Genomic DNA, 16,427 nt, shown 5'->3' on the forward strand with positions numbered 1-16,427 from the left:
TATATTACTGAATAGTCCTCTCTTTAAAGTGAAATGAACTCATATCCCTTTGTATTTCTTCACTATATGTATTTCTAAACCGTTACCAACTCTAATATTCCCTTCTAGTTCTAAACTTGTATTTTCTGTGTCACTTAAGTGATGAGGATTTTCAGTTAACATACTAACTAGCACCCAAAGAAATGTCATTTTTTAAAATGTCTTTCTGGCACAGATTATGATTAACTGCCCTGTGTAATGAGGATAATTCGTGATGTTTACATAACTGAGTTGTTTGTTTGTTTGTTTTGGTTTTTCAGTGCTTCCACTCACATTGTCATATAGAGGGTCATATCATGGAGACTCTCCATGATCTCACTCCCAACTTCCTTATAATTTCGTCCCATGCTACTCCCTCCTTCATACTTTAGAGTGCAGCAAAACTGAATTAAATACAATGAAGAGCATGCCTTTTTTCCTTTGGTATAATTGACATACATTGTTACATTAGTTTCAGGTGTACAGCTTAGTGGTTTGACAAGTTGATACATTATGCTGTGTTGACCCCAAGTGTAGCTACCATCTGCCCCATCACATTGCTATGACAATATCATTGACTGTATTCTTTATGCTCTGCTTTTTATTCCTGTGACTTACTCGTTCCGTAACTGGAGGCCTGTATCTCTTGCTCCCCTTTACCATTTTGCCCACCCTCCCCCCCTCTGGGAACCATCAGTTTGTTCTCTGTATTTATAGTTTTGATTCTGCTTTTTGTTTGTTTATTCATTTTTTTAGATGACATTAATGAGTGGAATCATACAATGTTACTGTATTCCTTATACCTTGCGATCTCCTCCTAAAGATTCATCTTTCCCTTTGCATCTTTTTTCTTTCCTCTTTTTTTGGCTTCACCTACTAGACTCAACTTAGCCATCTCCTTCTAGAAAATGTCTTCCCTGACATCCATATCGCTACATATCCCTTTCTCTGTGCTCCTGTAATATCCTTTGAATATATGTATCCTTGCTTATATAAAATGTTTAATATTTATCTATCATATGTCTGTATTCTACAAGGGTGTGAACTGTGGTAAAAACTGAGTTCTGTTTACCTTCTCAGTAACCTTTATAATGACCAACAGATACTGAGCATTCTGTAAATAATTATTTTTTTGTAAATAATTAGTCTATAAATTACTATGTAAACAAATGATTTCATTGCATCTTAAAACCGGCTCCATGAGTTAAAAGGCAGTTAATATCTTTATTTCACAGATAAAGAGGCTGAGTTCTGGCAGTTCTAAGGCCACCATTCTAAGTCCTGCACTGGGACTGGAAGCCAGTTCCCCTGATGTAATGTTCTCTCCATTTGCCAACATCATTTTTGTGCAGTAACTCACTCTTGTGAATCATGAATATTGCAATTTAATTATCCTACATTTATCAGGGACTCAGGAATATAAAAGTTAATAACAGGGCAAAAGGTCATTGCACTAATCGTAGAAAATATGAAGGTCCAGATTTATTGGATAAAAAATGACTTTATTAGAAAGGGTTAATTAATTCTGAGATGAAATACAGTTTTTATGTCATGGTAGAAAGCTAATTTTATGAGTTTTCCCCATAGAGAGAATAAAATAAAATGTTGGTCACTTTTTGCAATTTATGAAGTAGTAGCTCTTCACTCCTTGACCTCTCCAGGGAACAGTTTTCAAGTAAATTTTTCTAACAGAGATTTTGTTCTTTACCTCTCACATTAATATACTCAGGCATATTTTTATTAGTAAAAGAAAATCAGTTATAAACAAACCCTAGAGAAAACAAAATAGAATATGTGCTTCTTGAAATGACTAGACAGGAATATATAGATAATCATTTCCTAGTAAAACAGATTTCACTTTATTCTTTTCTCATTCTCTTTGTTGTTGGTTTCACATTCATATCTCTCACTATAGACTGTGTCTATAATTACATATATTTTATTAAAGTATTGAAATAATCTCTATAAGCTCTATGACAATTTATCATATATGTATGTTTATGTGTATCAGCTTTAGATTAACTATGGATATGTAAGTGATTGTGTTTAAAAGGATCAACTTTTAGGGGCGCCTAGGTGACTCAGTCATTTGAGTGTCTGACTCTTGGTTTCAACTCAGGTCCTGGGATCAAGCCCCCTGTCAAGCTCCCCGCTCAGCTGGGAGTCTGCTTTTCTCTCTCTCTCTTTCTGCCCTGTCCGCCCTCATGCTCTCTCTTTCTCTCTCTCAAATAAATAGATAAATCTTTAAAAATAAATAAACAAAGGCGTCAACTTTTAAGTTATATGAGAAATAATGGAAATAGATAGATCTAAATATATAAAAGTATATGGGGTGCCAGGGTGGCTCATTCTGTTAGGCGTCTGCTTTCAGCTCGGGTCATGATCTCAGGGTCATGGGATCGAGCCCCACTTTGGGCTCCCTGCTCAGTGGGGAGCCTGCTTCTCCCTCTCCCACTCCCCCTGCTTGTGCTCTCTCTCTCTCTGTCAAATAAATAAAATCTTTAAAAAAAATAAATACATAAAAATTTAGCATAATAAAAATGAAATGAAAATTAAAAGAAATACGACCACTTGGGAATATATATTCATTCACTGACTAAGAACAAGTAGCTTAATTTATGATTGTGATTTTTAACTTGGGATTTCATAGTAATAGAACCTTCTGCAGAGAAGTCAGTGAACCCCATGAAACTGTGTGTAAATATGTCCGCATAGGCATTTTTTATATATAGAGAGATCATTATTTTTATCAGATAATCAAATGGAGTCCACAACTTGAAATATTTAAGAACTGATTTATAATCTCATTCCAATTAATTGGTAAAATATCAAGCGCTCAACAGATACATGAGCAGAGGATATAAACAAGTATTTTGACAAAAGTAGAAACATGCAGAATAAATTTTGAAAACATGTCCTACTTCATTAGTAATCAAACAGATTCAAGTTAAGATGAGCATCAACTATCTCCTTATATCTAATAAAGCAGCAATCACTTTAAAAATGAAAGCAACAAAACTCCTATCAGCAGCATAACCTTATTCTTTCTAGTACCACTAAAAATTGGTATGGCCATTGGGAAAGCAATATGACAACATTTAGTAAAAACCATAAAAGTTGTTTTTTTTTTTTTTTTTTAATGCTGACCCAGTAATTTATTCTGGGACAATTATACACCAGAAACTGAAAGAGAGTGCATGAAGATGTTCATTACAGTGGAATCTCTCATAGCAAACGAAAAGAAATGGTAGCCCATATGATATTTATGATAAAATAAGCTTTAAAAGGCAGAATATTATTGTGGCTATGTAAAATACATGTTTATGGGGATTGTAATGAGTAGACACACAACTTTGGGGTGATTTTTTAAATATTAATTAATTTTAAAATTAATTTTTCTCTTAATGAATTTAATTATTTAAAAAATTTCCATAAGGTTAATCTATGGCAAAAATTGAGCACTAAATATCAACTAGTAAATATAAGAACATTATTATTTAAAATATTAACAAATGAATTATCTAACATCTTAAGGATGGTTCAGTTTTCCAATCTGGATAAATCTGGATAAATCCATGTAGACATGCAGGCTGTAGACTATAAAATTCCAGGATGTCATTCACATTGATTACAGCATACATGGAATTCCTTGGGTTTAAAATAGAGGCTCTAAAATCATGGTTATCTTGTATTTGTGTTAATACATTCAACTTTTATGACTTTAATTATTTTATGCCATTCCATATTATCTATGCAAATATAATGTGAACTGGTTAACGTGAAAAGCCATGGATTTTGATTCAAATAATCTGTATCAGGTTCATCTGTGTCACTTACTAGCCTTATTCCTTCTGAGCTTGTATTTTTTTAATGGACAAAATGGCAAACTACCTATGGATTGAGATGACATGTGAAACAGCTCTGAACAATAAGACACTAATAAATGATATACATTTTATAATGATAATAAAGCCAGTTATATTAATATTTATCATGTTCAAGAAAACAAATGTTATATAGCAAAATAATACATAAGTAGGTAATTCATTAAAGGCATATTTTTATTGTATTAAAAGCAAAAGAAATAAAAAAGAAGACCTAGTGAGATATTTATATGACAAAATTCGCCTTCAGTATTATTGACACAATAGATACATACTATTTTGCACATAATGTCAAGGTTTCCCTCCTGCCTTCAAGGCCTATCTAAAAATCACTCTTTGTATATATAATTGAAACCAATAAAAATATTGCTTTACTATCCACTTTTACGTGAAACACATCTCTTCAAATGTCTTCCTATTCAACTTTTAGTGAAGATGGTTGGGCATGTTTTACAACGTTTAAATGTGTGCTTTCAAATGACTCATTTACTCTCCCATGTCTGATAGGATTTGCATGCACATGTAGGAAAAAAATAAGTTGAATTGCAAATAATATCATTAACATAGGAAAATGTGTATCTATCATTGAGAAATTAATGTACTGGCAAGTCTCCCTGCAGCAAGTCCATGAAAATGGTTAAAAGTTGACCATTTGAGGGGTGCCTGGGTGGCTCACTTGGTTAAGCCTCTGCCTTCGGCTCAGGTAGTGATCCCAGGGTCCTGGGATCGAGTCCCACATTGGGCTCCTCTTCTTCTGCCTGCCACTCGCCCTGCTTGTGCTCTCTCTCTCTCTCTGTCAAATAAATAAATAAATAAAATCTTTAAAAAAAATTTTTTTTAAAAGGTGACCATTTGAAATGTTCTGTTTATTTTATTATTATCAAAAGGGTAGTATTGAATTTAGGGAAGTATATTAACAAAAGGCTAGACATGTTTCAGAAACTATTACTATCTATTTTTATTGATTCACACTGTCAACAAAGAAAAGGCTTCCATATGGTAGCTATGATTTATCCTGTACGGTATGGGTAATGCTGATATTTGGCCACATGCAGTATAGTTTGTGGGACTCACACAATTAAATAAGAAGAAAGTATATTGTGATGCTAAGTAAAATTTTCTCTTCTAGAACAGTTTTAGGTTTATTATTTATCCGCTGTTATTTCATATCACTTAAGAGTATCTACTTATAGATTAATAATGTGCTTTAACGATAAACAGATTTTCTTAGTACGGGGATACATTTGTCATGGGAAAATGATTCTTTACTATGGATCATCCGTTTTCAGGAAAAGCAGTTGAGATTTACTGCTGAAAAAGAATCCGAGAGCAAATGAGGTTATTTTGTCAGGACATTTCAATAAGGGTTCTTTTGACTCAGTGTAAATAAAATATAAAACCTCTCCATTTTAAGTCTCTCTCAGATGCACTCATTTATTGAACATTAATTAATATGATTACATTTACAGTAATTTAAAGGTAGGCTTTGGCTTTAAAGAAGGATTTCCATTAATCAAGATTGATTATTTTTCTGCCCACTTAACTCCATACTAATTTCCAACTTGAAAAAAAAAGAGATAATTTTTAGAAGCATGAATTCTGTGACGCTGTTTCTTAATAATTTTCCACTGTAATCTCTTGGTGTAAGAAGTCCTTGGAGATTTTTCCTTTGAGTGTTTATATGTAATCCATGAGTAATCCATGAAGGGTGTCATTTGCATTTTGATTTGAAATTTCCTGACTTTTGGATGAAAAGAATTACTAAAAATTTTGGAGTTGTAAGATCCCCCGTCCTCTAAAGCATTTGCATGTTTATCAAATATTTGCTGAACTCTTAGTTTGTGCAGACAATGCTAGGTTCTGGGATGCAAAACCATGCTCCTGATCATCAGAAAACCTCTCCTATAATGGGAGGAGGTTATGCTGGGGGCCCATGTTAGAGTATGGAGGTATTGCAAAAGAGGGGAAAATCATTTTTACATGGACTGGGAAGGGTGTAAGAGGAAAAGCTCAGGAATACTTTTTCAGAAGAAAAAACAGATAATAGGCTCTTCTGATTATGCTAGAGTATCTATTCACCGTAGGAGGATAAGTAATATTTCCTTTATTCAGATAAAACTACTCTTCTGTAATGGCTTTATATAATATTTGAATGAGCATAGATTTGACTGTACCAATTATTTTAGACATCTCATTTTTAGTTTAGATGCCCAATACCAATATCACTTATGTTTAATTTCATTATCAATTAATTTAATACCAAATATAAAATAACATTGATATGTAATAATTGAGAGTTATTTTGGTTGTAAAATATGATATTCAGAATTCTTTCTTAACTCTTGAATCTTTTTTAAATTTTACGTTATAGATGAAAGAGAAGATGTTCAAAAGAAAACATTCACAAAATGGATAAATGCACAGTTTTCTAAGGTAAGAATATTTTGATACTTCTCTTTTAAGATATAAGGTAAGTGACTGATTTTCAGAATGAACTATGTACCTGTGTAAATTTAAATGTCCATATTGTTTTTTATCGTAGTGCCATTGTTTTAGCTGTGCAAATTTGGGAACATTATGTTGACTTTTAATTAAGGAAGAAGCTGCAGAATATATGTAAAGAGAAGTTATTTAATTAGACAAAATGCATCTTTGAATCTTAATGATAATGTGAGTTTCTTCAATTACATCAGTCATCCAAGGATTATAGCCACAATCTTCCACCAAGTAGCTAGTATATGTCACACATTAGCAGAAGATATGAAGGACGTTTTACTGTCTGAAAGTGATAATATTTTTGTCCTTCTCAGTCTTTTACTGTCTGAAAGTGACAATATTTTTGTCCTTCTCAGTCCTTCCTAGTTCAGAAAAAACTGATATAGCTGCCTTGGGTCTATTTGGCCCCTATCACTTAGGGCATGTGTCAAATAATTTAAGATAAGAAGGTTATCCTCTTTTTCTGCAGGCATCAACCCATACTATTAATAATATTTATTTATTTTACACATGCAACTTAATTTATTATCCATAGACAGCACAACTCTGGATAATTATATGTGAACACAGAGTAAAATATTCTTACCTTGAAAATTAGCATTAAGAGTACCATGTAAGGAGGTTTATATACATTTTGAGGTTAGAAAGACTTGGATTTGCATTTAATTAACTCTGAATTTGGGCAAATCAAATGCTCTGTGAATCACTTTTATACAATCATGTATATGTGTACACATATATATTGAGTGTCTACCTAAAGAATCAACTCCCAATAATGGAGATATAAAGCTGATAAAATATGGTCCCTATATTCAAGCTTTAAGAGAGGCAGAAATGGCTGATAATGGTTATTTCATGTGATTGTGAGGATTAACAGGGTCAAGATATGTGAAAATTTCTACCACAATGCCTGACAGTATTAATAGATGTGGATCACTCTCTCCATGGGTCTGTCTTATTTTATAAAAGTTTTGGTAATGAATCCAAAACAATCCACTGGGAGATGCAGTATAAAAAGTGCTCCCATTACTATTACAAAAGGTTTTCAAGTATCATCCGTTGTTTGTGGTATTTGATAGCAGAATTTTGCCAGGTAGTCTTTAACATATTAGCAAGAAGTTACGTTACTGAATTTTAACTAAGCAAATTTCATTTATATTTACTTACTGAATTAACAATTAATAAATTGCTATTACAGAACTTTATTTTTTTATTATGTTCAGTTAGCCATTACAGAACTTTAAACAATAACCATAAAAAAGGAACACGTATTTTAAAAATCTCAACTTTTTTTGAACGAAGTGAGTAGAAATAATTTAAAAAATTGTAACACTAATGAAGGAGAAGAAATGAAAACTAAACTCATAAATATGTACAATAGGAATTCCTAATTCCCAGAATATTTACCGGATGGATGTATATGTTTTAACTGCTGTATCTATTGGTCTCATTAAAATCTTCTTAATTTTGGAAGTTCGAAACAGGCAATAGATATAAGCTTTCAAACAAATATACAGACAGATCAGAATCATAAAGAGAATTTTTTGAAATAATAAATGTGACATAATACTCTGAATCTTTGAATTAAATCAATGAGTTGTTTTAATAAGGTGTGTAGATATAACTGAGACAAATACTGCAAATTCGCATTCCCACAGATCTAAATAGGTCATTACTCTCTATACATTGACATTTCAAGTATCATTTACCACAACTCACATGCTAATATATAAACCATAGTTTGATATGCTGTCTTCTTTGAATACATTGTTGGTACTGCTTTAGAGCAATTTTTCCCTACCCTTATGAGTGCCCATATTTTAAAGGCTGAGAAATAATTACATGCATGAGTGCATTGACTGTTTTTTCGTAAGTATCCCCACCTTCAAATCCAACTTCTCCTTATTTCATTTATTTTATAAATGTTCTTCCTCAGCCTATTAAAATTGGATCAGGAGAGTCACCAAAGCTTCATATTTGGGCATATAGTAGGTGTCAGGAATAGAAATAAATGTTTATAAAGACAGAGGAAAAAGTATTTAGAGATAAAATTTATATATGTGTGTGTTGATTTTTCATTTAGAAAACCTGAAAATATATTTTCCATGTTATCTGATTTTTTCTTGTCAAGACTTCAAGTAATGACTAAATTTTTGTATATACTTTTGAGAATTAAGAAAAAGCTAATTGGTTCAGTTTAAGCCCATTGATGATACCAAAAGATAAACATAGCTGAGATATGTCACTTTGCACATATTTATTGTGTTGTAACATGGCATTCAGCAGAATTCCAGGCCTGTAGGAGACACAAGATTAGTTTAAGTTGAATCTTCAGATCTCATGGAACCTACACGTTTGGGAGATACTGGATAATTGCTAAATGGAGTAGCAGAGGGGGCAGTACTCCGGGCTAGAATGAATCTGAAAACTTGTGTGAAGAAAGCTGTACTGCCCGAGAGACTCTAAAGGAAAGATCATCAAAGAGCAAAACACTCTTTACTGAGATAATTGGAAACCACTGAAGGCAGGAATATATGTTTTCTTTGTAACCCCAGTGATCAGTACCAGTGCACTAACTAAATATACTAAATGCATTTTGGACAATAGTACAGAAATTAAGTATATGCTAAGTTTAAGGAAAGAGGAAAAATTTTGAATGAAAAAGAATGTGTTGAAGAAGACTTTAAAAAAAGAAAAAGCAATGAAAAATTATCATCTGTGTGGCAAATTAGTCAAAGAGAAACACACTCAAACAATAATAAAAATGAATAGGATGACTTAAAATGTTTAACAGTGAGGCTCACACACATTCATTTATATAATATTTGTAAAATAAAAGGAGACTGCAAAGTAGCTCCCTGTTTTGATGTAAAGTTATATAAGGGATATTTAGGGGGGGAAATATGATTAAATAAAGCCTTACTGTGGCTTTATTTGGCTTATGAAGCCAAATGTATCTTTGTAGTAAATCCAACTGATTTTTCCACTTTCCTAGTACCATTTTAAAATAGACCCTATCTCTTCTTCAAAATAAGTCTTCTACTAACCTTCAATTCCAAAAATTCTTACTAGAATGTGATTTATCACATCTATTCTATAAAGATAAACAAACATTTTTTATCTCCACATAAACACAAAGCCATTGCTATGTAAGATTAATTCAAGGTAAGTATTCTTTTCGTGTAATTTGTAGATATTTGGTGAAAAATTTTTGTGGTAAAAAATGTTTACTGTTTATGACAAATATAATTTACATAAGAAGAACACAAACTTATTTAATAAGGAAAGTACACTTGAAATTATGACCAAAAATAATTTTGTCATAAAACTTGCTTGATGTTTGTGTTAGAGAAAAAGCAATCTGTGGGGGAAAATATTTACTACTAGATCAATTGAAAGATTTAAAGCATCTCCCAGTGAGTTATATGATTGTTTTGATCCTACATTGGATTTAGTGATTATCTTTATCTCTATACTCTAACTACACTTTTCTGTATGATTCTTCCAAAAGTAGTAGACAACTTGGTATTTTATTTAAATGAAGTAGAAATGTGTAATTAATTTTGTCTATGAACTTCACAAGGGCCTATGATATGATAACACATTTATGTCTTCATTGCCACAACATACGTACCTATACCTAAAAAGCCAGATTTTACCCTCTTGGGATAATGATAACACAAGATAGAATTAACTGGTGTAACATACTTTTCCCAAGAATTTATCATTATTTATATCCTAGCCAGCATGATAAGCATGATGTCATGCAAATTAACGCCAAAACTGTGAGTCAGTAAACCAGGCTTCTTTACACAGCTCTCTATCATGAAGCCTTAGAGGAAATCATTATATCCACACTTGAATTCATTTTGGAAAGAAAGGTAAACATAAAATAAAAAATTCTTTGAGTCTTGTTTTCCTTGTATGTCCATGTCTACTTTATAAGAAAACATATTAAAAGAGCTTTATAAATATTAAAACATAAACATAAAATATTGCCATTTTTGTTACTGGGTAGTATATTTGCTGAATTGAAGGAATTGTATATTTATGAAATTTTCTTGGATGCCAGCTCACTTCTTTCTTGAACATGGTTTTGGCTACTTTCTTTGGATGGAACAGGGAGGATAGAACATTTATTTATGTTTTATTATCCTGCTACACTCTCTATGCCAATCCATGCTCCCACACACACATACACACAAACAGGCATGGACACACACTCAGTTTAAAATGAATCAAACAGTTTCATTATGCAAAGGGAAGATAATGAGACTTAGAAGGAAAACATTGTTTCAGTGATAGAGGTAATAGTATGTATACATTTCCTCTGTATCAGTTTGAAACTTACACATAACTAACAAATTTATATAGGACTTCTACTCAAAGGGCTTGATTTAACAGAGGTGATAGATTAGAACTATTGTGTCATGGGAGGGTCATCGTATATATAAAATCACCATTATGCCCCTGGCTTCCTGTTTCTCCCTACTATTTGATACCAGAAAGATTACTATAGAAGATGACGGGGAGTGCACTATATCTCTGGATCATAATAAGCAGCTATTGGGGAGAAAATTTTTCTTTGACCTTCAATGTTCTGGCTGGTCTAAGAATTAAGTTGATATGAGACAGATTAACAGGAGAAAAAAAACAAAGGTAAATTACATGCACAAGGAAGACCAATGATAAAACTGAGATCCAAAGAAATGACCAAGGCCTGCAGCTTTTATACATTTTAGACAAAGGAACTGACAGGATAATGAAAACCTATGTTTGGGAGCTTCAATTGGTAAGGAATTCTACAGAATTGGGGTTGAGGTAGTAAATTAGTAAAAGTAACAAGGTTTGTTTATATAGCCTCTTGTTTATATAGCTTTTTTTTAATTTAATTTTATTATGTTACGTTAGTCACCATACATTACATCATTAGTTTTTGATGTAGTGTTCCATGATTCATTGTTTGCGAATAACACCCAGTGCTCCATGCAGTATGTGCCCTCCTTAATACCCATCACCGGGCTAACCCATCCCCCCACCCCCTCCCCTCTAAAACCCTCGTTTTGTTTCTCAGAGTCCACAGTCTCTCATGGTTCGTCTCCCCCTCCGATTCCCCCCCCCATTTTTCCCTTCCTACTATCTTCTTCTTCTTTTTTTTTTTTTAAACATAGAATGTATTATTTGTTTCAGAGGTACAGGTCCGTGATTCATCAGTCTTCAAAATTCACAGTGCTCACCATAGCACATACCTTCCCCAATGTCTATCACCCAGCCACCCCATGCTTCCCACCCTCCACCACTCCAGCAACCCTCAGTTTGTTTCCTGAGATTAAGAATTCCTCATATCAGTGAGATCATATGATACTTGTCTTGCTCTGATTGACTTATTTCACTTGGCATAATACCCTCTAGTTCCATCCATGTCGTTGCAAATGGCAAGATTTCATGTTTTTTGATGGCTGCATGATATTCCATTGTATATATATACCACATCTTCTTTATCCATTCATCTGTTGATGGACATCTTGGCTCTTTCCAAAGTTTGGCTATCTTTAGCCCTGAATTCCCTGTCTCTGATGTTAAGAACATCTCTTTACCTCTTGGTACAGGGAAGATAACTTTTACATGAGAGATTTATTTCCTGCTTTCAGGGGACAAAGGAAGGTCAGAGTGTTCTTGCTCTCATTCTTTCTTAAGTAGCTTTAATTCAAAATAACTATATGCCACCATGGTATATCTTAGGGAAACCTTCCCTGAGCCCCAACACAGCCCATACAAGGCTTTGGTAACAGTTGAATTATTGGGTACAGTTGTTTTGGTGAGATGAATATTGGTACAGAAAACTACAGACATCCTCATTTCAGAAATTGTGAAGATTAGGAACTTTTTTCTTCCTATATATTCTCATATTAATTACCCTTGGATTTTTTTTTTAATTTTTATTTTTAAAAGATTTTATTTATTTATTTAATTGACAGAGAGAGAGAGACAGTGAGAGAGGGAACACAAGCAGGGGGAGTGGGAGAGGGAGAAGCAGGCTTCCCGCCGAGCAGGGAGCCTGATGCGGGGCTTGGTCCCAGGACCCTGGGATCATGACCTGAGCTGAAGGCAGTCTCTTAACCAACTGAGCCACCCAGGCACCCCTTACCCTTGGATTGTATTTTATGTTTAGTTGCTCTAGTGACTTCATGAGATAGTATTCAAGATGAGCTAAATGTGAGTGTAGGTAGCTTGCTCATGGTAAATGGAAGAGATGAAGGTGAAACCCAAGAAATTAGACTCTGAAACCCATGAGATTTCCATATCCATTACTATTGTGACAACTACTCCATCTACAAAGTGCTGCATTTTTCTCAGGATTCATCCCAAAATTGATAAGTTTTGTGAGAAATGTTGAGGGGATTTGAGGACATTGAAAACTTGAGAATGGAAAGTGTTTAATGCTTGCAATACCAACAGATGCTTTATAATCTACCTTAGATGTTTAGTAACCCCAAAATTCAACCATTGTTGAGAAAGGTTTTTAATTGATTGTTTCCAAATGATTTCCAATACATTAAACGTTAATACATGCACTTGCTGAGTTTTGGTGAGTGACGTAATCTAGTTATCAATGTAATTATCTAAATTGTGAGTATTTTTATTTATTAATATTAATTTTTATTTCTACAAATCACAAATTATTGTGTGTAAGAGAGAATTTAAATATTTATTTAAATAATTTTGTAGGAAATATGAACTACTGCCCTACTGGCATTGTGGACTCCCTAACATCTATGCTAGATGTTAAGATGACTTCTAGAATGATGTGTCTGTGTTTGTAATTTAGATAATTATGCTAATGGTCTAATCCACTGAGAACCATTCTGTTGAATGTTTTCTTGAATCTAATCTTTGCAAAGTACCCAAGTAACAAAGAGTATCATTCAGTTAGTGAAAGGAAAATTGAATTGTGATAGCTCTCACTATTTTTAATGAAAGACAAATAATTTATTGTTTATTTTGCAGATCTTTCTTAGAAATATGTACTTGGTTAACCCACTGTTACTGAGCTCTTAATAACTAGGTAGTTTTAGAAGGTATACATGTTTTGCTCTTTAAGTTACTGTGTTCTGAAATATCTTATGAGAAAATTGGAATTGTTGATTGCTCTACCTATATAGTATAGAATGGTCTCAGTGGCAAGCATATTTAGCTGGAAAATGTAAATATTTACCAATTAGCATGATTGTTCCTAGGGAAAAAAAATTCTGTAGCTGATAAGCAAATGCATTAGTTATCTGATTTATTCTGTCTTAGGGCTCAGCATAACTTTCTAGCAAGACAACATATATTGAATTTCATGATTTATTTTAATTTCAGGAAGAATAGTTGGCACTCTGGTACCATCCCACCAGAGATATATGGTTGCTAAACTAACCTTCCAAGAGTCAACAAATATCTATTGAGTGCCAACTATGTAGCGGGCATAGTCGTATATACTCTAAGAGGCACAATACAACATGGTTTTTCTTCTCTAAAAGATTATCATCTGAGGGAAGAAACAATTATATAAACAAATAAATATGGCCTTTAATATAATACACATGTCATGGAAACAGAAAGAATGACTAATTGCTTAGAGAGAATGACAGCTTTTTGAAGAGGTGACATTTAATCTGAAGTTGTCCACACAATGACAAATTAAAGGGAGATAAAGGCATTAAGAATTGTATGTAAAGATATGGAACAATTGAGGAAGCTTGACCTATCAGGTGGTGAGTGGCCAAGGAGATCTGTGTGAGTGGAGAATGGAGGAGGTGAGAGAACATGAAGCCATTCCTGAATAATTGCATTGTTGCTGGGGTGGGTTGAACCAACAGTGAGATATTGGTTTAATCTTGTTTATATTTGACCTCTGGTTGAAAAATATTTACTTCTAAAACAATAGCCAATGATAGAGCAATTAGATTGCCCTACAACCACTAATCCTTCCTGCAAAATTGAATATGAAGCCTATACTTTACACTTAGGGAATAGACATGTGGATCTAAAATGAAGATGCAAGTGGGTTACATTTTTTGGTAGTTGTTTGATATCATGCATACTCATTAGCACACTGCATCAGAATCACCTAGAGGGCTTGCTAAAACAGATTGCTGGGACTCATAGCTAGAGTTTCTGATTCCATAGGTCTAGCAGGGGAGCCCAAGAACTTGGAGGTTCCCAGTTAGAACTTGTTCTTATTATTAAAATTTTCTACAGCTATTATGTCAGGCAGTGAATAAATATTTTGAATATTATGTCTATGCATTAAGTTCTTATCCTTCATTTAAAAAGTCATTTATATTTAAGGAAACATGTTTTGACAGAAATACACAGAAAGCCTACGTTCATTAACTTATTTTTTATTGAGCACATATTACAGGTCAGGTGCTCTAGATTTTAAGCATGGCAGTAGAGAGAAAAATGTCCCTGTAATCATACAGCCCTATGATCCAGATGAGTGAAACTGAACAAGGAAACATTTAGCAAACTCTTTGACATTCTCTGTACTTATTTGTCAACTTGTTTTCTCTCTCTGAAACTTAGAATATAGAATTTCAAATAGTGATGGATGGATGCTAAGAGGAATAAGGTGGGTGCTATTTTGTATAATGGAGTCTAAGAAAACCTCTCTAAAGGGACATATAAGAAACCTGAGGGAAGAGAAACAAAATTCCAGGCAGAAAGAACATGTATAGAAGTCCTGCTGAGGGATCATGTGTTCCAGGGACACCAGGGTGCCTGGTTTAGAGTGACTGGGGATGAGTACTATCAATTACAGGTGAGATGGTACTGCGGCGGGACAAATTAGATAGAACCTATTGACCACTGTAAAGACTTTGGCTTCCTGGTAGGTTAGGAGACTGAGTGTTTTAAGGAGTGCCTGGAAGCAATGTAACTTATAATGTAGGATGTAAACGTAGAATTTGAGAGGTGAGCTAGAGGATGATGTCATAATCCGGGTTGGGTGTGTGGGGGAGGCTAGAACCAGGTTGGTAGCCATGGACCTGAAGGGAAATGGCCATAGTTTGGAAAGTACAGGTAACAAAATTTACAGATGGACTAGATATGGAGATTGAGAGAGTGGAGGAAAATAGTTTTAAAAAAATTTAAACAGTTTAACCTGAACATCAAGCAGGATGGGATGGCTATTTACAGGAGTAAGAAAGACTATTGAAATACAGGGTTTGGTAGGAAAGTACAGGTAAATTTCCCATAAGAATTCATGGAAAAGAATTTTGTTTTAGTGTATTATCATGGAAAGAGTATATAGGGGTGCCTGGGATAGCAGCAGCATTTACAGTGTAAGTCAAAGAAAAAGAGACAAAGAAGGGCAGAAAGCATCAAGAAGATGACGTGACTATCATTGTCAGATGTCCTAGGAGTTAAAGTTAAGATGAGAACTCAAGCCTGTTACACTTACTACCCTCTAGAATGCTTGTCCGTAACCCTGGTAACACAGCTACTCCCTAGAGATCTCTCTCTACTTCTCTTTAGTGTTTGACCCCTAGCATCGTAGATCCTGTATCATCGTCTTCCTTGGTTTGCTCTCTTGCTTTTAGTAGAGTATAACCTCCCATAGCTTCCTAAGAAAGGACTCAGGAGAGATAAATTTTTGAGGTATGTCATAAAATATTTTTAATTCTACTCTTCTTTTTTGATCATTTTTTTATATCCCCATGATCTTGTTTCAGAAAATGCAGCCACTTCTCTTACTTCCTGTGGATTTTCATTCTAATTCTCCCACAATCCTCCTCTGCTTCTTGCACTGTTCATGTTTTCTAAGGTCCTTCTTTCTTGTTTGTTATTTGTTTTATTTTGGGGAATTCTCATTTTCAAAGTCATTTCTCAAATTATCCAATGATCCTAATTTTCTGTTTAAGTGTGAGATACTAACATTTGATAAAGTTAACTACCCTTTCCTGATAAAAATAGTTAATTAAAAAAAGAATCATTATCTGCTTCTGCTAACATGTTATACTATGTATATATGTTTAGTCCACA

General features: G+C 33.6%; 1 protein-coding gene across 9 annotated transcripts in view; it reads left to right on the forward strand.

Moving 5' to 3' along the window:
• DMD (dystrophin) overlaps positions 1-16,427 on the forward strand; it is a 2,185,421-nt gene that overhangs the window by 300,413 nt on the left and 1,868,581 nt on the right. For all 9 annotated transcript variants that reach the window (XM_078064107.1, XM_078064109.1, XM_078064106.1 and 6 more), the window contains exon 2: positions 6,274-6,335. In XM_078064107.1, coding sequence (XP_077920233.1) covers positions 6,274-6,335 — 62 coding nt within the window. The remainder of the gene's footprint in view (positions 1-6,273; positions 6,336-16,427) is intronic.

This window comes from Halichoerus grypus, chromosome X (assembly GCF_964656455.1).
Source record: "Halichoerus grypus chromosome X, mHalGry1.hap1.1, whole genome shotgun sequence".
Classification (NCBI taxonomy): Eukaryota; Metazoa; Chordata; class Mammalia; order Carnivora; family Phocidae; genus Halichoerus; species Halichoerus grypus.